We start from the raw sequence: 26,379 nt of genomic DNA, 5'->3' as shown, positions 1-26,379 counted from the left end.
ATACCATTAGGGCCGCTTCAAAGCTCCGTGATGATATTTGGACTGGTGGTGCTGAAGTAATGGCTGGGGTTTTGAAGTGTAATGTCTAAATCTGCGTTGCATAACCGGAGGAACGTGTGAGTTTAAACTGCTTTTCTTTGATCTTCCTTTCAAAAATCAGGATAAAGGGGAAAGGTTAAAGTTTCCTTAAGATACTCCTCTCTCTGTGTGTAAAAAAAAATTTGGAAGTATGAAAATATGATTACAAGTTCTGTTCATTATTTATGTTCTGCGGTTTTCATATTGTTCTTGAAACTCACTTCCTTCTTGCCTCAAGTTTTGTATTTTGAATTTAGTGTTAAGACCAAAATACAGACTTGGTTGCTGTCTGCTTCATGTGGTTAGTGAATATCTGTTCTATAAGTTGTTAGTCCTCACAAATATGCATTTTAGGTGGTTTTTGTGGTTTGCATTTTTTTCTTGATGGCATGCAGAGTAGGTTACAAAGATACTGACACTGACATTAACTGAATCATTTGTGGTTAGCTAGGCAAAAAGTAAAACAAAAAACTTGTCCCCTATTTCCTCCTACTTTTAGGAGCTTTCAAAAGAACTCCTTTTTTTTTTTTTTACCATTAGGAATACTTTGCTCAAAGTGTGCTATCTTAAGTTTTTGAAATTGTTGGAGAAGAGTTGTAGCGCATAAAATGACTGCCTGGCAGTGTCTTGTTCGAGGGAAGAAAAAAAAACAACTCGAGTTTAAAAACTGTTTTTGAATACAGTGTTAACAGGAGATTCTGATGCCTCTTTGATCTGGACGTGTTTTCTTTTGTTTCCTTATGTCTAAAATGAAAGCATATCATCAGATTGGAGAGAGCTTGCTTTGTAGTTGTGATTGGCACTCATGTAGCTGGGTGCTAGCCTCCTGTTGCTTAGGAACCGAATATGTTAGTGTAAGGTGACTCTTCCATCTCCTACCCTTGTCTCTCTTGTTTTATGTTTTCATTTTTACCCTTTTTCTTTAACTAAATAAATTTTGTGTGTGTATGTATTTACCTTTCCTCCTTGATAAAAAAAAATTATTGTTGTTACTCTGTAAGTTAAAAAGGCTATTGGGAATTCCCTGGCTGTCCAGTGGGTAGGACTGTGTGCATCTATTGCAGGGGGCATGAGTTTGATTCCTGATCCCTCAAGGGCCATGGCTTGACCGAAAAAAAGAAAACACACAACAACAACGCAAAAACTGCCATGAACCAATCTTCATTTTCAAGAACTTCGCAAGTTCAGTTGTGCTGTATGTATGTGAGAGAACTAGCAAAGTGGTAACTTACATGCTTGTTTATTTAAGTAGACCAAGTAGGGGCCTTTTGTTGCCTGAGGAACTGAATTCTTTAGTGTAAGACCTTAACACCTCTTCATTCCTCCTTTCTCTCTATATTTTTACCTTTCACCTTTGCAAGACCCAGAGGATTGTTAATGGCAACTGGAGACCTAGTTCCCATCAGCTGGCTAAGGGCCATGCTGAAGACCTTTCTGTATATTTTTACTTTTTTACCTTTTATCTCTCTCTTTTTTTTTTTTTTTTTTGGGTGAGGGGCTGGGAGGGTATCAGAGAAGTTTAAAATTTATTTGTGGGATCTCCACATTTTCCATATATATTTAAATACACATTAATAGACAATTTTCAAAGCAGTTTTAGGTTTACATAAAAGTTGAGGAGAAAATACAGAGAATTCCCCTGTATCCCTCAAACATAATCACCTCCCTGCCCTGGTTTCCCCTGTTAACATCTCCTATTAATGATGGCAGTGCCTGGCTTACAAGATCTTAGTTCCCCGACCAGGGATTGATCCTGGACCCACAGCAGTGAAAGTGTGAAGTCCTAATCACTGACCACCAGGGAATTCCCGAGGTACTTTTTTTTAATTAGTGAGCCAATATTGACACTTTATTAACTTAAGTCCATAGTTTACGTTTTTCTCCTTAGTGAAAAAATTCTGTTTGGTATTACTTTTAACTGTAAGACTGATGAAGCAATGTTTACTTATTAAGAACTTCATTTCAGTTGTGTCTATATGACTGCTGCCTGTGAGACAGTTAGAAAAGATTGATGTCTCCATTTGTTTATTTAAGTGGGCTGTTTTTACATCATTCTTGGTAGGAAAACCTGTTGCAGGTAAAAACTTTACATAAACACAGAAAGGTTGGAATGAATGTGGGATGTTTGCCAGGTGGAGTGGCCCTTGATCTGGGGCCAGGAGTGTGAAGACCAGTGTGATGAAACGTGCTGCCCAGAGGAGGTGCTGCTTGTCTCTTAGGCATTGGTCCTTCTCTTGAGAGCTGGAAAGCTTAGGAAGTGTTACACCAGTGGGTTCAAGAATGAGTTGTACCCAAATGTGTTTCATGATATGGTATTATAACACATTTCCAGATATTAAATATTAACAACATGTTTTGAAAACCAGGGGGCAAAGGCAAATTATGCCAAGTACTGCTGAGATTGAATGATGAGGCCAGTATAGACCTAGTCAGTTATTTATAGGTTCAGTCATCCAACCAGTATCTTTCTTTTTTTAAAAAATATTTATTTATGGGTGTGTAGGGTCTTAGTTGCGGAGAAGACGATGGCACCCTACTCCAGTACTCTTGCCTGGAAAATCCCCTGGACGGAGGAGCCTGGTGGGCTGCGGTCCATGGGGTCGCACAGAGTCAGACACGACTGAACGACTTCACTTTCACTTTTCACTTCCATGCATTGGAGAAGGAAATGGCAACCCACTCCAGTACTCTTGCCTGGAGAATTCCAGGGACAGGGGAGCCTGGTGGGCTGCCGTCTATGGGGTCGCACAGAGTTGGACATGACTGAAGTGACTTAGCAGCAGCAGCAGCAGCAGCAGCAGCAGCAGGGTCTTAGTTGTGGTGTGCAGGTAAGTGTGTGGGCTCTATAGTTGTGGCTCGTGGGCTGTCTAGTTGTCACATGAGGGTTCAGTTGCCCCTTGGCATGTGGAGTCTTAGTTCCTCGACCAGGGATCAAACTCCTGCCTCCCCTCCATTGGAAGGTAGATTTTTAACCACTGGACCACCAGGGAAGTTCTGAAAGGCATCTTCTTGATTTAACTCTCTCTGTGTGCCAACTATGTACTTTACATAATTTGTTAGTTCACTTAGTTCAGTTGCTCAGTAGTGTCCAACTCTTTGCAACCTGGAGTGCTTCATGGACTGCAGCACGCCAGGCCTCCCTGTCCATTACCAATTCCCAGAGTTTACTCAAACTCATGTCCATTGAGTTGGTGATGGCATCCAACCATCTCATCCTCTGTTGTCCCCTTCTCTTCCCACCTTTAATCTTTCCCAGCATCAGGGTCTTTTCAAATGAGTCAGTTCTTTGCATCCATCAAGTGGCCAAAGTATTGGAGTCTCAGCTTCAATATTTTATTGATAAATAAAACATCTTATTAATAACTATGAAATTTAGTACCATTACTTTGTTACATAGATATGTTATTACCCTTATTTTAAAGCCAAACTCAGATTTAGCCCACTTAAATAGTTTATAAACACAAATCCAGTTTATTTTCTACTGTAATTAACTGTTGGAATCCTTGATGTTGTTGATGTGATATTTGTAATTGATGGTCTCTTTTACTGTACTCACTTGGCATTGTTACCATAGGCCATGATTTCAGAATAAGAATAAAACTTCTGGGGTCGTACCTATTGGGGGCTTTTGAAAGTGCAAGTATTAGTTGCTCAGTTGTGTCTGACTCTTTGTGACCCCGTGGACTGTAGCCCACCAGGCTCCTCTGTCCATGGAATTCTCCAGGCAAGAATACTGGAGTGGGTTCCCATTTCCTTCTCCAAGGTGCTTTTAACTCTTTTAGATTTTCTAGCTGGAACCAGAGGCAGTGTTTGGAGAATTCAGGTGTGAAAGATATTTTTGACTGGAAGTCAGGATGTGCTTGAGATAAACATGAGGAATTCTATTTCTGATGTCTTTTATGTCTGATGCCTTGGTCTTTTATATTTCCAGTCTAAAATTGCCCTACTATATATGTTATAGCCATTTTGAAAAATAGGTAAATTAATGCCTCTATTTAAGTTTTTTAGAGATTGAAACTTGCTAAAGTGTTTATCAAAGAAAAAGACTACAAACATTATCTTTTGTGTTTGAACTGCCTGAGTTATAGGGGGAAGATACAGTAATTTTTTATGTTTTCTATCTTTAATAGGTACTGTATTTGCTTTACTAGAGAAGGAAATGGCAACCCACTCCAGTGTTCTTGCCTGGAGAATCCCAGGATGGGGGAGCCTGGTGGGCTGCCATCTACGGAGTCGCACAGAGTCGGACACGACTGAAGCGACTTAGCAGTAGCAGCAGCAGTATTTGCTTTGAGTGTTTGTGTGAATTTTTATAAATCAACATTTTTCCATTTCACGGACTATCACTTTGTTATAACCCAGTCATTTTACCTTATATGGGGAGGAGAGCTGCTTATTACTGGATTTAGAATTAAGATATGAATTCAATCATGGACCAAAAGCTCTAGTTTTTCCAGAGCTGCTAAAAAGAATCTCATTCATATTTTGTGCTGATTACCATACAGAACACTGGGAATGAAGGGTCCTTCAGGACAGAACTCTTACGTCATGCACCATGGTAGAGGACAACTATACTAAAGGTTGTTTATTTATTTAGGTTGAGGCAGCATTGCTTTGCCAGAGAAGACTGATTTATGCCTTTCACTCACTGCTGCTAAACAGGGCTAAATCCATAGTTTTTAGAATCAAGCAGCTGTATTGGGCCAGAGACTTTATCAGGCCATTCATGAAATAGTATAACTGAATTCCGATAAGCACATGAAAAGGTGTTCAAGCACCTTCTTTGAAGAAAATGCAAATTAAAATCCCACTGAACATCCACCAGAGTGATACCAAGTGTTGGATGTGGAACAGGTAGAGAACTCTCTTACACTGGTAAGTTGTTCAGTTACTGTTTCATTAAAAATCTCCAAAAATGTGCCCATATTCCTAGTACAAAAGCAGTTTCAGTAGTATGTACTCAAATAAACATGTCCCCTGAATGCCATGTGTAAGAATATTCATAGCAGTATTCCTTATGATGTTACCATTTTAAAAATGGTAAAATCATGACACTTATACAACTGTAAAATGGACATGTGTCACAGATTTTATGTAACTTGTTAATGAGGTGTTAGGCAAGTTATCGCTGGTTCAAAGGAGAATCTGAAGAACGGTATAAGCAGTTAAGAATGCTGAAATGAACCTGTTAAGAAATGTGAACCCAGCTCATATCCTGTTGGGACAAAACTACTGCTTGGGATCTTTTTTTGGGGGGGGAGTGGGATCTTTTTTACCAGTGGAATTCAATTGCATCTCTGCTAGACAAAGTTGATTTGCATTTCTGTGGGCAAACGTCAATTGCCTTACTATCAGTTTTCTACAACTGAAAGTATTGTAAGATAGCTCGGTCAAGAACAAAGGTGCAGGTTCTTACAGAATCAAATAGCCCCAAAGGATCTACTGTACAATTCTTGATAATCCACTGAAAGAACACACAGTAACCTTTTTCTCCTTTGAAAGTTTGTGCAGTTTTTCCTGATATTTTATGAGCCCCAACTAGAAACAACAGACTTCCATCAGCCAGTGGTAGAATGGATAAACTGTAGTATTTTTATGCAATGGAAATCTGTGTAGCAACAGAAATAATCATATGCAACAATACAAATGAATTTCACAGGCATGTGATGTTGTAAAAGCCATTCACGAAAGAGTACATACTGTGTGTTTTCATTATAAACTTGAACAAGTAAAACTTACATGTCAGAAAAATCAAGATAGTGGTTATTGTAGTAACCCAAGGATGAAAAGAGCAGATAAAACCAGGGAGGGTCTTAGAATGCAGGAATGGAAGAACCAGACCCTTATTGTCTTTCCCTCCCCCATGTTGTAACTACTAACAGATTTCAGGTCTTCCTGAGCAGTATAACCTGTCTCCCCTCCTATCCCATCAGTTCAGTTCAGTTGCTCAGTTGTGTCTGACTCTTTGCAACCCTGTGGACTACAGCATGCCAGGCGTCCCTTCCATTGCCAACTCCCGGAGTTTACTCAAACCCATGTCCATGGAGTTGGTTATGACATCCAGCCATCTCATCCTCTGTTTCCCCTTCTCCTCCTGCCTTCAGTCTTTTCCAGCATCAGAGTCTTTTTTCAGATGAGTCAGTTCTTTGCATCAGGTGGCCAGAGTATTGGAGTTTCAGCTTCAGCATCCGTCCTTCCAGTGATATTCAGGACTGATTTCCTTTAGGATGGGCTGGTTTGATCTTGCTGTCCAAGGGACTCTCAAGAGTCTTCTCCAGCACCACAGTTCAAAAGCATCAATTCTTTGGCGCTCAGATTTCTTTATGGTCCAACTTTCACACCCATACATGACTACTAGAGAACCCATAGCCTTGACTAGACGGACCTTTGTTGGCAAAGTAATGTCTCTGCTTTTTAATATGTTCTCTAGGTTCGTCATAATTTTTCTTCCCAGGAGCAAGCGTCTGTTAATTTCATGGCTGCAGTCACCATCTGCAGTGATTTTGGAGCCCAACAAATAAAGTCTGACACTGTTTCTACTGTTTCCCCATCTATTTCCATGAAGTGATGGGGACCGGATGCCATGATCTTAGTCTTCTGAATCCTGAGTTTTAAGCCAACTTTTTCACTCTCCTCTTATTTTCATCAAGAGGCTGTTCTTCTTCGCGTTCTGCCATAATGGGTAGGGAGAAGGTATTTGCCTTACTCTTCCCCCACCCAGTATATGTGCTTCATCCCATCAGCAAATGCCCCGTTAGACCCCTGTCCCACTCCTTGTTCCTTGGGTATAGAAGTGGACTACGGACCCCTGTCCAGGGTTGGTTCTCCCCTGAGCTGGCCTGCTGTTCTAACAGCGTCTCCTACTCTGATAAACTTCATTTCCTTCTCATTCTGTCTCATGTCTGGAAATTCTTTTCCAACCTGCACCCAGACCACGAGAGTTACGGTTGTTGTTGCCTTGGGTTCGTGACTGGGAATGGGTGTGGAGGGACCTTCTGAATGTCCGTAATGTTCTGTTTCTTAATGTCTGTGCTGGTAACAGATATGTATTAACATTGCAAATTCATTAAGCTGTACATACACCTAAGATTTCTGTATTACTTCTGTGTCTGTTATCTTTCAATAAAGTTTGCTAAGAAGAATCAATGGCAGACCAAAGTTCTCCACTTGCAGTGTCTCAAAGGGAAGTTGGGGGTGTAAATATGTTCTGTCCTGATTCTGTGTCACTGTAGAGTGTTATTATTATTATTGTCCTTTGTGTTTGATTGACTTTTCTATTTTGTAGTCAGATGTCTTTGAAAAGTCATCAGGATTTCAGAGGCAGGTTTGGTTCTGAGGGTTAGATGACCTTCATGTGCTTTTAGGATTCTCTGAAAGCACTTACAAAGCTCTCCCGCTACTTTTACAGCCTTTTCTGTGTGTGTGTGATTGTCTTCGGCTGTTATAATTTGCTCTTGCCTTCGACTGAGTTGTGAGATTCTAAACTTGTCCTCCCCTCCACCGCTTTTTGGTTTGGTATGTAATTTGCATATTTTCACCATGCGAAAGCTATTTTCTATGGTTGGAAAAGATTTTTTTCCAACAGTGTGAACAAATCATTCTTTGTTCTCCTTATTGTGCCTCCAAACTGGTACGTCCGGTTTATGCTCCAAACAACAAAAGTCTGTCATCAGAAATTAAAATGCCAGTAAGAACAAAGGCAGAGACCATGAGGAGCTATTGGGGAGGTTTCCTTCCTATTTGCTCCTCTCCCCAAGTTACTGCAGTTGCCAGCAAGTTGGAACTTTGCTTGGTACATGCCTTGCTGGTAGTTCTACCCTTCTATTTATTATTAGTGTTGGTTTAGAAGTGAACTTAGAGCCCCTGCTGATTCTTCCCAGGATCAGTTAAAATCCTCATCTCTGAGGATTTTATTCTTTGCTATTTTCAATGAGGTTTTTTTTTTTTTTTTTTAAAGAAACCTAAAAATCACTTTGAAAGGCTTAAAAAAATCAATTTGACACTCATTTGATAGCATGAGTATAACATGTTGTATAAAGTGATTAGAGGTAATTGAAAACGGCAGCCAAAGTGGAGCCTGTAAGACCATATCCATTTTCTCTGTGTCCTCCCTAAAATGTGCACATCTTATCTGTATCCACGTTATTAGCACTTTTTCTATTCTGAAATTATATTCCAGTGTAGAATTTGCGTATATTATTTGAATAGTTCTCTCCTCCAAGTGTCATGCTTGACATTCGTGACTCAGGAAACTTTAGAATTCTGCTTCTAACAATTTTGATTTTAACATGTTCATAAATTTCTATCACTGTTTTGTGAATAGTGATAGTGCTTTCCCCACTTCCTTCTCTGATGTTTTAGTGAAAGATTCTAGGACCTTAACTTAGGGGTAAGAAGGATGGGGTAATGAATATGGGGATGTATTTTTGTAATCAATCCTAATGTTTTTCCTTAACCTGTTGGTGTACATTTAAAGAGGGATTTAGAGTAAAAGCTTAGAATAGAATAAGGCATTTTGGTTTGTTTTAAAAGCTGTTATGTTGAAAAGCATGGTATGTTCAGATTTCAAAATGTTTTTGTTTATCAAAGTAAGCTCTTGGGTATTAAATCCAGTGATAACAAACGTTTATCATATTGTGAATGTGGCAAGACAGGTTTGTTATATTCTTTATTCTTTATTATAATTTAGTATAGCAGCTCAGGTAAATATGTTTAGACTTTTTTTTAAACTTTTTTTTTAAGCTTTATTTGATAGAACCAAAAACTAAATGCTAGACTTGTGGCATATGGAAATAATATTTCAGAGCAGTGGATTTTGTGTTAAGAATACTGTGATTTGTTATAGGTATAATAAACCTTATTTGTGAGAAGTGGTTTTCATTACTCTGAATTATAACTTCAGTGCAATATTTACAGTATTGTTTTACAGTTTATTTTTCATTTCATTCTTGGTAGAAATAGTATGTATATTGAAGAATATTATTTATCCATTGTCAAACGGCAATTTATTTTCGAAAAGTAAATGGCTTGGCAGCTTTGGAGATAGCCAGTAATGTACCTACAATGTAATTGGACTGTATTAGTGATATACCTTTCTGTTAAAGTGTTCTTAAAATCGAAGAGGTGATGGTAATTTTTAGATTTCAGAGAATGTGTGATTATTTGATGGGGTGGGAGATTGGACAAAATGACCTTTTAAGGATTTTTCTAAATTTAAAATTCTGTTCTAGAAGAATAAAATTTAGATTTAAAAGCTGTAGTTATCTAATGGCCTTCGTAGTTCATTTAGAAATTTAATGTTTACAGAGGAATTTGTAGAGAGGTAAACTCTGGGAGTTGGTGATGGACAGGGAGGCCTGGCGTGCTGCGATTCATGGGGTCGCAAAGAGTTGGACACAACTGAGCGACTGAACTGAACTGAACTGAAACTCTTAGTTTGCTATCCTGAGTTTGTAGCTTTTGTGTGTTTAATTGGTGGTAGGTGGTGCTGTTGTTGCATAGTTAGTGGGAAAAGCCTAGCATTCCTCATAGCTTCTGCTTCCCAAGTGCTATAGAGGGATTTGCCACTGTGGGCAATGAATACATTTTAATTATTTGTGTATTATAAATGAATATGATGGCTCTTTGGGCATTAGCATAATTTAACTTTTATAAGAGACAAAATTATTTACAATTTGCAGCACTTCAATTCAGGTAGAAGAGAAGCTGAAGATCTAAAAAACGTGTTGATCTAAAAGGCAGCACTGCAGATTTATTGTTTAATATTGGAAGACTGATAGACCTTTTGTAATATATAAAGTGTTGATATTTTAAATTCCTTGTTTGGCAGGCCTGTTTTTAAAGAAATAACCGTCGGCGTGTTTACTTTATGGAATGTTTACCATTTTTACATCTGTTGTAAGTTTTTGGGTTTATAGAATGAGTTTTACAGTATTTGCCATTTTCTTGATCTGATATAATGTATTCCATCAAACACTTGACAATTAAGAAAACCACTTACAGTACTCTGCAAAGACTTTCTTAACTAATTATGATTTAATCTGTGCAATATTTCAGTTAGCAGCAGATTGTCCTTTTGAACTAGTAATTTTGAAAAGCAATTGTTTTCACACTTGACACATATATTAGTCTACCTCTTTTACTTTTGGATTAATTGACTACTATACCCTTTATATTTGAGGAACAAATTTGATAATGACTCAAAATGAACAGAGATTCATATAGTGTTTGATCTTAGTGTATAATAAAAATGAAATTTAAAGATGCATACATTTTTAATGAATAGAATATTGAAACTAAAAGCATTTTGAGTTTGTTTAGCATCTTTATTGTCTCAGCTTATGAATGCAAAGAATATAGGCTTAGAGGAGGTAGAGGAAATGATGGTCAAAAAGTCTAAAGGTTCAGTTTTATAAGTTGAGTAAGTCAGGAGACCTAATGTTTAGGCATGGTCTCGGTAAATAGTTATATTGTATTGAATACTGAAAAAATAGATTTCTTGGCCTTCTTTGGTGATCCAGTGGTTAAGACTCTGTGCTTCCACTGCAGGGGGATGTGAGTTCGATCCCTGGTCAGGGAACTGAGATCCTGCATGTCATGCGACATGGCCATAAAAGAAAGAAAAGAAAACTAGATAACTAGATTTCAGGTGCTTTTATCACATACAGAAGGTTACTCTGAGAAGGTGAAATATATATATATACAAATATATGTATGTCATATCTTCGTGTTGTACACCTAAATGTATACAATATTTACTAAAATGTATTTAGAGAAGAAAATAAGTAATAAAGGTTTATACAGGTTAAATGATTTACTCAAGGAGGTTAACAGCTAGGGTTGCAGAACTGTAACTGGCACCCAGGTCATTCACCCTCCACCTCAGTGTTCTTTGCAACATGTTTTGCTTTTTCTCATATATAGCACATCTGTGAAAGTTACTATAGCATTTAAGTTCTGCTTTTCAGAATGTTAAGAATATTTATTTTCATACATAGAAAGCTGGATACTAATAAAAATCCTAGCTGCTTTGTTCTAAAATGGAAGGCAGTCATGTAGGAACTGAACAAACTTTAACAAGCTTGTAGTTTATTAAAGATAAAAATTATAGGCTTCCAAAACAGACCTTTTATTTTCCTATTCATATGAAATGCATGCTCTTAACATTTTCTAAAAATATTTATGATACTTTAACATATCAATATGCCTAATGTGTATGGTCACTGTTAGTATCTGTGTATGTGTGTATATTACATTTGAGACCAAAAATCATGGTAAAAATTTAGGAGATCATGTTTTTGTATAATAATGTTCTGACCTGTGTTTTCATTTCCTGTATTTTTTCTGTCTCCTCCTGCAGATCAGTGGGGAAGCACAGGAGCTTTTTTCTGTTCGACATGGCCCAATTCGAGCGGCTAGAATCTTGCCTGCTCCACAGTTTGGTGAGTGTAGCCCTTAAGAAGAAACAAATCATTCAGAAAGAGGTTTCTCTTTTATTGGTCTTGGACAACAGACAGCAAGAATGATAACTAAAGCCTGTTTTCCTCCAAGTTTCTATACCCCTTCCCCTCCTCCCTCTAAGATAAAGTCTTAAGTTCTGTCAGTTGAGATGGAAATAGGTAATCTTAACCAATTCAATATGGCCATTCACTTTCTGCTGTGGTTTTGATTTATCTTCCTCCTCTTTGATCTCCATTTAGTCTCTGACTGCTGGCTCTTCCTTGAAGGCCTCTTCTCTTGGTTTTCGTGGCCGCACTCATCCCAGGTCCCTCCCTCGCTGACTGTGCTGCTTTTGTTACGTTGCTCCTTTAGCTTTCTGCTGTGGGTATTCCCCAAGTCTCTGATGTTCTCAGTGTCTTTGCTCTTAGTTTTACTTACTGCCTTGGAGAGCTTGGTTTTCACCATTATCTGGATTGTAGACGAGTCTCTTGTCTGTATTTATTGCGATGGCAGAGGTACAACTTTGGACTTTTGGCCTTGAATCTCTGCTTTAATAATGAAAACTTCTTAATGTTGTATGTAAATATTAGGCATTTTTTATTTAAAAAAATCAGATATATGGTTAAATTATATCAGTTGTTCAGAAGCCTAAATAACTCCCAACTCTAATGATCTAAGCTTTCTACAGACTGTATTTTCTCTTTAACTTGCTAGTGTTCACTCAGTAATGTTTTTGCATGTGCATTAAAACAATCATTTTAATACCATTTGCATACTTATAAAAGGAAATATTAAAATATTTAAATTCTATATTTTTAAAGTTTGTACAGAAGTTGGAAATCTTCCTCACACTTTTTACAATTACTTCTCTAAATTAGTGAGAATGATGTTAATTTAAACTTACTATTGTGTGCCTAAGTATTATTAGAGATTAATTTAATTATTAAATCTGCTTAATTGAAATGGTAAAGGCAGAAGTAATAAGTCAACAATATCCTGCAGTCATGTGGAGGTTTTCCCTTGTTACTGAAGAATGTGGCATTGTACAGTTATCAGCTCTGTCTCTGCTTCACACACACACTGTTTTCTGTTGCATTTGTGTTTTGGTGAAAGTTTTGACAAAGAAGATTGTTTTTGGAATAGCCAGCTTTCTCTTTGGATGATTGGAATTAAGAACCTTATTACTAAAGGAGTCTGCTTGTCTGCTGTGTCTTCATTTCTTTTGTATGTAATTCACAGGGGCAGATTTTTCTCCTTTCATTTCATTTATGAAGTTCTTCTCTTTATATCAACCATTTACTATTTATTAAAAAATTTTTTTGGTTGCACGGTGTGGCTTGTGGGATCTAGTTCCATGATCAGGGATAGTATCCAGGCCTCCTTCAGTGGAAGCATGGAGTCCTAACCACTTGGCCACCAGGGAATTCCCCTATTTATGCTAATTATTAATGTTCAACTTTTCTCAAATTTTTTACTTTGGGCAGAAATACTTCATGGGAGAGCATAAAACTTTAGAAGTTAATATTGCTATTAGGATTTGAGTTTGTTTAATTTACTTTGTCTAATTAAAAGAAAATTTCTCCATCCACTATAATATACCTTTTTAATATTTTAATTTTAATATTTAAGATGTAATTTCACAAAGCTAAATGTCTGACTTACACAAAATGCATGTGTTGATTTTATTATTTAAATTTTTAGATTTGTTTTCATTAAAGCTATACATGCAACTGATCAGATAAATTTTGTAATGGAAAATAGACTACCTAATTCCTCTCTTTTGCCCATTTTGCTTCTGCACGCATTTTGGTGGAATAAGTCTTTACTAGTTTCTGGAAGAAGGATGTGTGGTGAATCTTGTTTGTCTGAAGATGTCTTTATTCTTTCTTAATTAATTCATCATTGTTAATTTGGCTGGATAAGAAATACTTGTAAGTAATGTTACTTCAGAAATTTGAAGGTATTAATATAGTGTTATGGTTGAAGAATCTTAAGTCATTTTGATACCTTTTTCTTTGTAAATGGCTTGTTTATTCCTCTGGGATCTAGTAGAATGTTGGCTTTATTCTCAGTGTTCTGGAATTTTGCAATGTTTTTTGTTGGTTCATATATTATTCTGGACCTCTTCAGTGTAGAAATGCAAGTAGTATAGTTTTGAGAAAGTTCCTTAAACTACTTTTTTGATGATTTCCTTTCCTAAATTTTCCGTGTTCTCTCTGGACTTGTATTTGACTGTTACACCCCCAGGATGATCAATTAAACAATAATTTCATTCCTGTTCTCTTTGGGATAGTGTCTGAATGTGGTTTGTTAACTCTTCTTGAGTAATTCTTTGCTGTTACCTTTTTTTCTTAACTTTACCTTCTCATACCCAACACATCCCTCCCTCCCCTTCCTCTTTTTTCCCCTCTCCTTCTTTCCCTCCCCTTGCTTCTACCTCTCTCTCTCCCTTCCTTTTTCTTTCTTTTCTTTTTTCTCCCTCTCTCCTTTCTCCCTCTTTCCCTTTCTCTTTCTTGATGTAATTTGCATGTAAGTATTATCAAACAGAATCCAGTGATACATAGGAAGAATTATATGTCAGGACCAAGTAAAAGATATTCCAGGTATACAAGGTTGGTTAACATTTGAGAATCAATCAGTGTAATTTGCCATATTAGTAGAAAGAAGAAGAAACACAAATAATCATTTCAATAGAAATGGAAAAAACCCTTAGCAAAATTTAATACCTATTTATGATTTTAAAAACTTTTAGCAAATTAGGAATAGAAAGAAACATCAGTATGCTAAAGAAAGTCTATAAAAAATCTACTGTTAATATTATAATCAATAATGATATATTAAATATTTCCTTTTGAATTTGGGATGGATTTACCATTGAACTTCTCTTTACTATTGAACTCAAGTCCTTGCCATTACAATAAGATAATAAAAAGAAAAGATGTAAATATTAGAATGAAAGTTATAAAATCATCTTTCTTCATAGATAATTTGAATGTGTATGTAGAAAATACAAAGAAATCTCCAAATGGTTAGAATTAAGAAATCAATAAGAACTGTTGCACAGCAGAATCATTAGGTCTTTGGTGAACTGATTCCCTTACAGTGTGTTTTTCCAGCATTATCTTTGGCCATCACCAGTGTTCCCTGTCTCCACCTTCCTCTCCGCAGCAACACTCCTTTGTGATAGTTTTATTCAGCTTCCATTTCTTAGGATGATCCCTCTTCTTTCTGTCAGGTCTCTCATTTTCTACTTCCTCTTCTAGAACACGCATGTCCTAACTCCTCTTGAGTTAGGACGTTATTCAGCTTCTTTTGAGTTAGGACGTTATTCAGCGTCAGTAGTATGTTTTCCCATAGGATTTACTGTTTTGTTTATTTTATTTGCTCATTGCCTCTTACTTGTAGGTTTGTAGGCTGTTTTCAAATCTTTAGTACCTAACAGAGTACTTGATACAAGGTGTTAATATATATTTGAATGTTCCTACATGATATAATCTTTTGAAAGTTATTATCTAGAAGAAAAGCAAGTGCCCTTTCTGTAGGTGTTTCTGTACAAGGTCTGTTTCCTAACAAAAGTGGAAAACTTAAACATTTGGATGTACTTTTACCCCACAAAGGTCATTATTATATTTAATTGGCATTTACTCATATCAGCACAGTTTGTGCTTCCCTATTTTTTCATGGTCACTAATAATAATTGATTACTTTCTTAATGAACCTACACCTGCTTTAGAATTTTTATCAGTGCACTCTTCCAGGAAGCTCTGACCAATCAATTGGTATTTTCATGTCAAATAAAAGCTGTTATTTATTATCTTTCAAATCCGTCCTTTTTACAAATTAATACCGAGTCAGTTCTTATTACTGTCAATGACTCCAGTGGTTTTAAGTAAATCAGTACCTGACTTGTGAAATAAAGTATAGCAATATATGTAATTTAATGTGTAAGTTAAAAATTTTAGATAGCTATGGATATTGTGCTAATAATGATTATTTCCAAGGAGTGGTATCAGAGGCCACATTTGTCTTAAATGTTTTAAATTTCTTAATTTAAAGACCATACAATTAATTCTAACCACTTAAAATATTCATTGTAAGAATCAAGGAATGCTGAAATGTAGAAAGTGAAAATTCATGTGATTCTATGTTATTAGTGATAAACCTAGTTGCCTCTTTACTTCTTTAATTTCCTCACTCAGATACTGAGTGTGTATTGACAGCTTACAGTGTGCATTTCCTGTTTTTTTTTTCACCCTTGAGCTATTCATACATTCTTGAAATTAACTTGTATTATATACAGTACTTGATTCAAGTTCTTTACATGTACTATATGTATTTGCTTTTGGATGTTTGTGTATGTAGAACAGTTTATATTATGAACATCTTTCCATTTCAAAAGTTCTTTCAGCATTGCCAAAAATTATGTTATTTCATTGTATGAACATTTATATTAATTTTAAACCTTTGCCCCGTAATGTGTTACATTGTTATATACTTGTGTGTGTATATATGTGTGTGTGTGTGTGTGTGTGTGTGTGTGTGTGTGTGTGTATATATATCTTTTGAAAGTTTTAAAAGTATACAAGTTTATATATAAGTATATAAAGTTTGAAAGTATACAAGTAATTATTTTTAGGATAACTCCTAGAAGGATAATTACTAGGTAAAAGAATGTATTCATGTAAAAATTTGACAGATACTATAAAATTGCTTCTCAAAGAAAGTATGCTTTCATTTATATGTGTGAATTCCCTTTTCCCAGTTCTGTGCTTTATTGGTTCTTATGCCTATGTGGTGGGGGAAAATCCTATTTTTAGCAAATTTTTCTTTTGAATGCTAGGGAGGGTGGATAGTCATCATATTTTTGCTGTTTATTCTAATAATACCATGCTTGTTTGTACTACTGATTTCAACTCTTTACTAGATTATTAGTGATATATTATTATGTATATGCGTCTGTAGATATCCTGTATTGTTGTTCAGTCACTAAGTTGTGTCTGACTCTTTGCCACCCCATGAATTGCAGCACACCAGACTTCCCTGACTTTCACTATCTCCAAGAGTTTGCTCAAACTCATGTCCACTGAGTTGATGATGCCATCCAGCCATCTCACCCTCTGTCACCCTCTTCTTTTCTTGTCCTCAGTCTTTCCCAGCATCAGGGTCTTTCCAGTGAGTCGGCTCTTTGCATCACACGGTCAAAATATTGGAGCTTCAGCTTCATTATCAGTCACTTCTGTCACTCAGTCATGTCCAGCTCTTTGCAACCCCAGGGACTGTAGCATGCCAGGCTTCCTTGTTCATCACCAACTCCCGGAACTTGCTCAAACTCATGTCCATCGAGTCGGTGATGCCATCCAGCCATCTCATCCTCTGTCATCCCCTTCTCCTCTTGCCTTCAGTCTTTCCCAGTGAGTCCGTTCTTTGCATCAGGTGGCCAAAGTATTGGAGCTTCAGCTTCAGCATCAGTCCTTCCAATGAATATTGAGGACTGATTTCCTTTAGGATGGACTGGTTTGATCTCCTTGAAGTCCAAGGGACTCTCAAGAGTCTTCTCCAACACCACAGTTCAAAAGCATTAATTCTTTGCTGCCGAGCCTTCTTTATGGTCCAGCTCTCACATCTGTACATGATTCGAGTATGCAGACCTTTGTCGGCAAAGTGATGTCTCTGCTTTTTAATACGGTGTCTAGTTTTGTCATAACTTTTCTTCCAAGGTGCAAGCATCTTTTAATTTCATGGCTGCAGTCACTGTCCACAATGGTATTGGAGCCCAAGAAAATAAAATCTCTCACGGTTTCCATTGTTTCCCCATCTATTTGCCATGAAGTAATGGGAGCAGATGCTGTGATCTTTGTTTTTGAATGTTGAGTTTTAAGCCAGCTTTTTCACTCTCCTCTTTCACCTCATCAAGAAGCTCTTTAGTTCCTCTTCACTTTCTGCTGTTAAGAGTGGTATCGTCTGCATATCTATGATTGTTGATATTTTTCCTGGCAGTCTTGATTCCACCTTGTGCTTCATCCAGCCTGCCATTTCTTATGACGTACTCTGCACATAAGTTAAATAAGCAGGGTGATAGTATACAGCCTTGATTTCCTTCTTTCCCAATTTTGAACCTGTTGTTCCATGTCCATTTCTAACTGTTGCTTCTTGACCTGCATACAGGTTTCTCAGGAGACAGGTAAGTTGGTCTGTAAGAATTTTCCACAGTTTGTTGTGATCCACACAGTCAAAGGCTTTAGCATAGTCAGTGAAGCAAAAGTAGATGTTTTTTTTTGGGCATTCTCGTGCTTTTTCTGTGATGCAGTGGATGTTGGCAATTTGATTTCTGGGCCCTCTCCCTTTTCTAAATCCAGCTTGTACACCTGGAAGTTCTTGGTTCATGTACTGTTGACGCCTAGCTTGAAGAATTTCAAGGACTATATAGGACATCCTATATAGTTTGCAAGTTATCCTGTTACTTGTGATGTTTATCAGTTTTTTATGTGTCTTTATTTTCATACAAAGAAAATCTTTGCATATCTTTACCATATCTAATTTTAAATCATGACTCTCTTTGAAAGTTGAAGTTTTTCTGTTATATCTTCTTGAATGTTTTTTTGCCAACCTCTGATTTTCATAGCTTTTTTGGGGAAATTTCTCCTTTGTTATATCTTCCTTTGGAACCACAGGTATAGTTGTTTTTAATCATTGCATTCTCTGCAGTGCCTTGTGTAATATGTGGAATATATACAGGTGGTACCCACCAAATGGATTTATGCAGTATTTTGCCAAAGAAAAACTAAAACTCTACTTTGGTATAATGCATTTTTTAAAATCATTTATCACTGACCAAAGGGATAGCGCCATTTTTGACTCTAACAGAGCTTGTAATTCTGTCAGGAATTATATTAGCCAGGTGCTTATGCCGTTTGCTTATTGCTTATGGAGTGGATGACCATTTTGGCTTCTCACCTGAACCAGATTTTTTTAGAAATCCAGATTGAACCTTATTTATTATCCTTAGGAGTCTAATATACTGGGTGTCTGAATTTTCTTGTTTTAGCGCAAATTCTTATAAACTAGGGCTTTTACTCTGAGAGCAGACGAACTGTGGAGATACAGTTTCCTCAAGTGTCTATGAGCCAAAATCCTGTTTCTCATCTAAAACACTGGGTAGACAACTTGGCTTATTCCTTTTAGGTTATTTTATTATTACTTACTGCTGGAAAGTTACTATTATTTCTTGTTCTGCTATGCCTGGAATTCACAGTTCACATCCTAAAATATTAAAAGGTTTTTAAAAAAACCGCAAGGTCCAACCTATTTTTCCCTACTGGAGTGTAAATGCCTAGTATTTTTTTGAAGCTTATAATATTGTAAACAGCCCACTCATGCAGTCAAAAACACTAATTGTTGCTGCTGTTTCATGATATGAATGGCTGAAGTTATTTTCTAGAAACAGATACGAGCAGAACACCTTTAGAATTGTTAAACTTTTTCTTATTTCCTTTTTTCTTTGCAAATTTTTGAATAGGTTGCACTTTGTATGTGTTGAATTTCATTATTTTCTCAAAGTGCTGGCTATGTGTTTCATCGTTTTCAAACAAGTTTTGTCACAATCAAGGAAGAGCTGTTTGATTTGTTTAGTCATATGAATTCAGAAATTCTGATTAACTTTTCCAGAAGGGTTTGTCATAATTTTTTTTTTCTGTAAAACTCTAATAACTATGGTTCAACAAGTAAACCCTGTAAACACACACACACTCACAGTCTGTTCATCCAAAACACTAGCGCCTTTCCGAAAGTAGGCCAACTGACATTTGCTTACAGTCATCACCAGTATTTTACAAAGAGGAAACAGGCTTATCGACATTTTAAATGGCCAAACTATGAGATTTAGGGCTTCCCTAATGTTTTCTGCTCTAATTACTTCTCAGTTTGCTTTGTGTATTTTTTTTTTTTTTTCATAACACCTAGTCCTTATCACTGGGGCCTTTGTCACTTGGGATCATTTAAATTTTTACAAAATTTTGTGAACCCTGTGATTTAGGTGAATTCTAACTTGGGAACATGTGTTCTGTTCACTTTAAATTTTTTTAAATGTTTTTGGCCAGAGAAACAGTGTTTTTAAAGGAGAATGTTTGTTTTAGAAATACTGCCTTTTTAGTTTAAAAATCCTTTTAGATTTTGGTGATGCTGCGGTATTGAGTTAGATAAACTGATCTAAGAGTATTTATTCTCAGTTCATACCTAAATATTTGATCCGTATAGTTTGGGACTTTTCCTATGAGGGCTATAGTGAGTAGGAAGTATACTAAAGAGAAAAGAGAGGAAGTAAATGGACAAATCAAATGTATAATATTGCTTTGATACTCTTCAGATAAAATTCTAGGTTGATTATAAACATTATCACCACCTTACCACTATTTTGCAAGGTGAATACCATTACCCTCTTTTATAGGTGAGGAAACTAAGCTCAAAGAGGTAGGTGACTAGCATCAAGATACATAGCTGTTAAGTGATCCAGTTGGAATTTGAAGTTTCAAGCTCACCCTTAACCATTTAGGCCTCATTGTCTTCCATTATATGATTTTTCCTTTATTACAGGAAAATAATTTTAACAAGTCCAGGTGTTTCTAGGCTATGACTCTGACGGCAGAGATCAAACAATTTTGTATTCATTAAATTTGTAAAAGTAGCTCTGTTTTTCTGTATTTTCATTCACACTTGAAGCTCTAAGGTATCTTCAATTGTGTCTTCATTATATTTGAAGTCCTTGGTTTTTAGTCTAAAAGTAAAGAGCAATGAAGATAGTCAATATTGGGACCCATATATAGGTAATCTATTTTCCTACATTAAGTACATTGAAAATTTTAAGCTGTTGGGATGAAGTATATCACAAAGACAGCTGTAATCTATTGAAGATACGGTCACTCTAAATCAGCCCTTTAAAAGAAATGTTGGTTCCCTTTATAGGACTTGGTATAAACTATTAAAAGTACATCAGAAGGGTTAGTGACGGATATCTCAAATCAGATAAAAACAAAGGTGTAACATGAAGCAACTAAATTACATGTGAGCTTAATGATTCTGACCCAAATAAACAGACTTGTAATGGAGATGCTGATCCTTATCAGTACAGTTTAAATGCCTTTTTTTTTTCTTTAAACTGTAGAACTATAAAGAAGATTGTAGGTGTCTTAGTGAATTGGACAAATTATGGTCTTGGAAATTGTTTATTTATCCCTATACATTCCTAGGTGTGAAAACGAAAACTCATAATTTTATAAATAATAGATATTTTAAAGTAAGTCTTTTAAAGGATTTATCTTTATTGAGAAATAATTTTCATGCCATGAAACTCATCAATTTTAAGTAGAAAATTTGATGAGTTTTGCCAGATGGATATTGTTCTGTAACTATCAAAACACAAAGCCTTTTATCACTGTAAGAAGTCCCTTTCCACGTCACACCCACTAAAATGGCTATATCCAAAAGAGAGATAATAATTGATGTTGGTGGGATGTGGGCTATTTGAAACTCTCATACATGGCTTCTGAGAATGTAAGATAGTATAGCCACTGGAAAATAGCTTGACAGTTATTAAAAAGTTAAATACAGAGTTGTCATATGACCCAGCAATTCCACACCTAGGTGTATAGCCAATAAAAATGAAAACATATATCTATACAAAAGCTTGTATGTGAGTATTTATAGCAGCATTATTCACATTAGCCCAAAAGTAGAAACAATCCAGGTGTCTGTCAGTTTATAAATAGAATGTGATTATAATGAAATATTATTTGGTCATAAATAATTGAAGTTCTGATAACTACTATAACCTGATGAACCTTGAAAACGTTATGCTAATTAAAAAAGCACAGCTATAAAAGGCTGTGTGTGCTTAGTGACTTAGCACATACATAGTAAGTGTCAATTTAACTTTGTAAGAAAGTGCTAAATTGGAATTCCAAAGTGGCTATTTTGATTTTCATTCCCACTAGCAATGTTCCAGTTTTCGTAATGACTAATAATATTGATCATCTTTTCTTGTGATTATTTGCCTTTTTATTGTTTTTATAAAATTGTTTCTCCAAATCTTTTACCCATTTTTAATGGTGTTCTTATTATTGAGGTGTAAGAGTCCTACATATATATTCTAGATTGAATCCCTCCTTTAGATATGTGTGTGTATATGTATATAAAATGTGTACAAAGATGTGTTCCTTCATGTGACTTACCCTAATGGGCTTTGAAAAAGAAAGACTTTACATTCTAGAGCAGCTTTAGGTTCATAACAAAATTGAGCAGAAGGTACATCTATTTCTCTTATACCCTCCTGACTGTACATACTTGTTCTCCCCCATTATCAACATTCTCTCAGAATACAGGTTTTTCAGAAGTATTTACCTTTCAATTTTAATTCATTTTTGTTTACCTTTTGCTGAATTGTGTGTGTGTGTGTGTGTGTGTGTGTTTTACAGGTTGTGATTTTGGTGTTTCTCTTTTCATTCAGTTTTTTTTCCTAGGTTTCCTTGTTATTTTTATCCTTGAACCATGAATTATCTAGAAGGATATTGTTTTCTTTTTAAATTTTGAGAGATTTTCCTGGAACCTTTGTATTATTAATTTCTAATTCAATCCCATTGTTATTAGAAGGCATAGTTTATGTGATTCTAGTCCTTTTAAGTGTTCTGAGATAACGTTTTATGTCCCAGAATATTTTCTGTCTTGTTCCTTTCTTCTGTATCCTTACATATTGTCTTTCTGCTTATTCTGTCAGTTATAGGAGTTAGTTGTTGAAATCTTCCACTGTTAATGAATTCTCGTAATTTTATGAGTTTTTGCTTTATGTGTTTTGCCATTCTGTTATTGAGAACAAAACATTTAGGATAGTAAAGTCTTCTTTATGTATAGACATGTTTGGAAAACTCAGCAGTGGCCACAGAACTGGAAAAGGTCAGTTTTCATTCCAATCCCAAAGAAAGGCAATGCCAAAGAATGCTCAAACTACTGCACAATTGCGCTCATCTCATGTGCTAGTAAAGTAATGCTCAAAATTCTCCAAGCCAGGCTTCAACAATATGTGAACCGTGAACTTCCTGATGTTCAAGCTGGTTTTAGAAAAGGCAGAGGAACCAGAGATCAAATTGCCAACATCTGCTGGATCATGGAAAAAGCAAGAGAGTTCCAGGAAAACATCTATTTCTGCTTTATTGACTATGCCAAAGCCTTTGACTGTGTGAATCACAAGAAACTGTGGAAAATTCTGAAAGAGATGGGAATACCAGACCACCTAACCTGCCTCTTGAGAAATCTGTATGCAGGTCAGGAAGCAACAGTTAGAACTGGACATGGAACAACAGACTGGTTCCAAATAGGAAAAGGAGTACGTCAAGGCTGTATATTGTCACCTTGCCTATTTAACTTCTATGCAGAGTACATCATGAAAAATGCTGGACTGGAAGAAACACAAGCTGGAATCAAGATTGCCGGGAGAAATATCAATAACCTCAGATATGCAGATGACCCCACCCTTATGGCAGAAAGGGCTATATTTTTATTGGGTCATTTATTTTTCTAGTATTGAGATGCATGAGCTGTTTGTATATTTTTGAGACTAATTCTTTGTCAGTTGCTTCATTTGCTATTATTTTCTCCCACTCTGAAGGCTGTCTTTTCACCTTGCTTATAGTTTCCTTCATTGTGCAAGAGCTTTTAAGTTTAATTAGGTCCCATTTGTTTATTTTTGCTTTTATTTCCATTACTCTAGGAGGTGGGTCATAGAGGATCTTGCTGTGATTTATGTCAGAGAGTGTTTTGCCTATGTTTTCCTCTAGGAGTTTTACAGTTTCTGGTCATACATTTTATTAAGAGCAATTTCAGGCTTACAGAAACACTGAACAGAAAATGTAGAAAATACCCATATATTCTGTGAAATTAGAGTTTCTGTTGCTCCACATCCTCATGAGCATTGATGTCAGTGTTTTGCTACCTGTGTTACGGTATTTCTTTGTTGAATTTTTTTCCCCTAATAACGTGATGGGACACTTCTTTTCATATGCTTGTTTGCCATCTATATGTCCTCTTTGGTGAGGTATCTGTCAGGTCTTTAGCCCAGATTGTTTATTTTCTTGTTGAGTTTTAAGAGTTACTTGCTTATAACTGTGTGTATGTATATTTCTTCAGTCTTTTTTCCCCTTTTGTGTTTTCGTTACTTCCTATTGCTGCCTCTTCATGTTTACTAATATTTTTTTTTTTTTTGCAGTATCTAATATATTGTTAATATATCCTAGTATATTTTTCATCTCAGACACTGCATTTTTCATTTTTAGGAGTTGTATGTGTGTTTGTATGCTTGTTTATGGAGAGCTCTCCCATGTCTTTTTTTTAACATGTTCACATTCTCTTTTACCTTCTTGTGTAAACGGAGTATGTTTATCATAGCATTTAGATGTCAGTCTGTCCTGTGGAAAGCTATACTGTGTTTGTAGATTGGAAAAATTAAAATTGTTAAATGACCGTGCTCCTCAGACCAATCTATAGATTCAGTGCCCTCCTTGTGAAAATGTCAGAACTAGGACATATAATTTTAAAATTTATATGGAAACACAAAAGACCTCGAATAACCAAAAGAATCTTGAGAAAGAATGGAGCTGGAGGTATCACATTTGCAGACTTCAGACTATACTGCAAAGCTTCAGTAATCTAAACAATGTGGTACTGGCAGAAAAACAGACATGAATCAAGGGAACAGAATAAGGAGCCCAGAAATAAACCCATGTAGTTTTAGTCAATTAATATATGATGTAGGAGGCAAGTATATACAATGAAGTAGAGACAATCTCTTCAATAAGTGGCTCTGGGAAAACTGGACAGCTACATGTTCAGAGTGAAATTATAACATTTTCATGTACCATATACAAAAATAAGGTCAAAATGGATCAAAGAGCTAAATAGATGACCAGAAACCATAAATTGTAGAAATTTTTAAAAAATCTGTCTTCTCAGGTAACAGAAATTAAAGCAGAAATAAACAAATGGGACCTAATTAAACTTAAAGTGTTTTGCACAGCAAAGGAAACAACTGACGCAATGAAAGACAATCTACTGAAGGGGAGAAGATGCAGTGATATGACTGATTGATATCCAAACTATGGAAACAGCTCTTACAACTCAACATCAAATAAAACAACTCATTTAACAAAATGGGCAGAAGATCTAAATAGACAGTTTCCCAGAGAAGCTGTACAGATGGCCAGCAAACGCATGAAAAGGTACTCAGCATTATTAATCATCAGAAATGCAGATCAAAGCTTCATGCCTCTCAGAATGACTGTCACCAAAAGGCCACATATAACAAATGTTGGTGAGAATGTGGACAAAGGGGAACTCTTATACCCTGATGGTGGGAATGTACATTGTTGTGGCCACATGGAAAATAGTACGGAGGTCCTTCAGAAAACTAACAGTAGAACTACTGTATGATCCAACAATTCCACTCCTGTGTATATATCGAGAAAGAAAAAAAGCTGAAGCATTAATTCAGAAAGATACATGTACCCTATTGTTCACAGTATTGTTGTTCAGTTGTTCAGTTGCGTCTGATTCTTTGCGACTCCATGGACTGCAACATACCAGGCTTCCCTGTCCTTTACTATCTCCCAGAGTTTGCTCAAACTCATGTCCATTGAGTTGGTGTTGCCATCCAACCATCTCATCCTCTGTCATCCCCTTCTCCTCCTGCCCTCAGTCATTCCCAGCATCAGGGTCTTTTCCAGTGAGTTGGCTCTTTGCATCAGGTGGCCGAAGTTTTGGAGCTTCAGTTATAGCTTCAATCCTTCCAATGAATATTCAGGACTGATTTCCTTTAGGATGGACTGGTTTGATCTTGCAGTCCAAGGGACTCTCAAGAGTCTTCTCCAACACCATAGTTCGAAAGCATCAATTCTTTGGTGCTTAGCCTTTATGGCCCTACTCTCACATCCATACATGACTATTGGAAAAACCATAGATTTGACTAGATGGACTTTTGCTGGCAAATTGATGTCTCTGCTTTTTAATACACTGTCTAGGTTTGTCATAGTTTTTCTTCCAAGGAGCAAGTGAGTTTTACTTTCATGGCTGCAGTCACTGTCTGCAGTGATTTTGGAGAACTGGAAAATAAAGTCTGTTTATAGTAGCCAAGATACAGAAGCAATCTAAGTGTCCATCAATAGATGAATGGATAAGGAAGATGTATATACACATATACATACACAATGAAATTTTGCCATTTGCCTGGTTGGATTTGGAGGGTTTTATGCTTAGTGATTTAAGTCAGAAAAATAAGTCATACAGAAATATTGTATGATATCACCTATATGTGGAATCTAAAAAATGCAGTACGTTAGTAAATGTAACAGAAAAGAAGTGGACTTTCAGAGAACAAACTAGTGGTTACCAGTGGAGAGAAGGAAGGGGAGAGGGGCAATTAGGGTCAGGGAACTAAGAGTTATAAACTATTAGGTATAAAATAAGCTACAAGGAGATACAAACCACTGTATAAAAATTAGATAACAGGGTCTTACTGAATTGCACAGGGAACTATATTCAGTATCTTGTAAAAGAGTATTTGTAAATGGGATCACAAAATGTTGGACATAACTGAGCAACTGAACAACAACAGTGTGTGTGTGTGTGTGTGTGTGTATATATATATGCATGTATAATTGAATCACTTTGCTGTACACCAGAAACTAATATTTCAATTAAAAATAAGCTACAAGGATATATGGTACAGCATGGGCAATATAGCCAATATTTTATAATAAGTATAAATGAAGTATAGTTTCTAAAAGTCGTGAATTACTGTATTGTAACTCACTATGTTATATCCCT

The 26,379-nt window shown here is 36.1% G+C and overlaps 1 protein-coding gene across 2 annotated transcripts in view; it reads left to right on the top strand.

Moving 5' to 3' along the window:
- BCAS3 (BCAS3 microtubule associated cell migration factor) overlaps positions 1-26,379 on the top strand; it is a 589,830-nt gene that overhangs the window by 49,763 nt on the left and 513,688 nt on the right. For both annotated transcript variants that reach the window (XM_068975810.1, XM_068975809.1), the window contains exon 6: positions 11,438-11,519. In XM_068975810.1, the coding sequence (XP_068831911.1) occupies positions 11,438-11,519 (82 nt within the window). The remainder of the gene's footprint in view (positions 1-11,437; positions 11,520-26,379) is intronic.

This window comes from Capricornis sumatraensis, chromosome 8 (genome assembly GCF_032405125.1).
Source record: "Capricornis sumatraensis isolate serow.1 chromosome 8, serow.2, whole genome shotgun sequence".
NCBI classification, from domain to species: Eukaryota; Metazoa; Chordata; class Mammalia; order Artiodactyla; family Bovidae; genus Capricornis; species Capricornis sumatraensis.
This window is presented reverse-complemented; position numbering and strand designations above follow the sequence as displayed.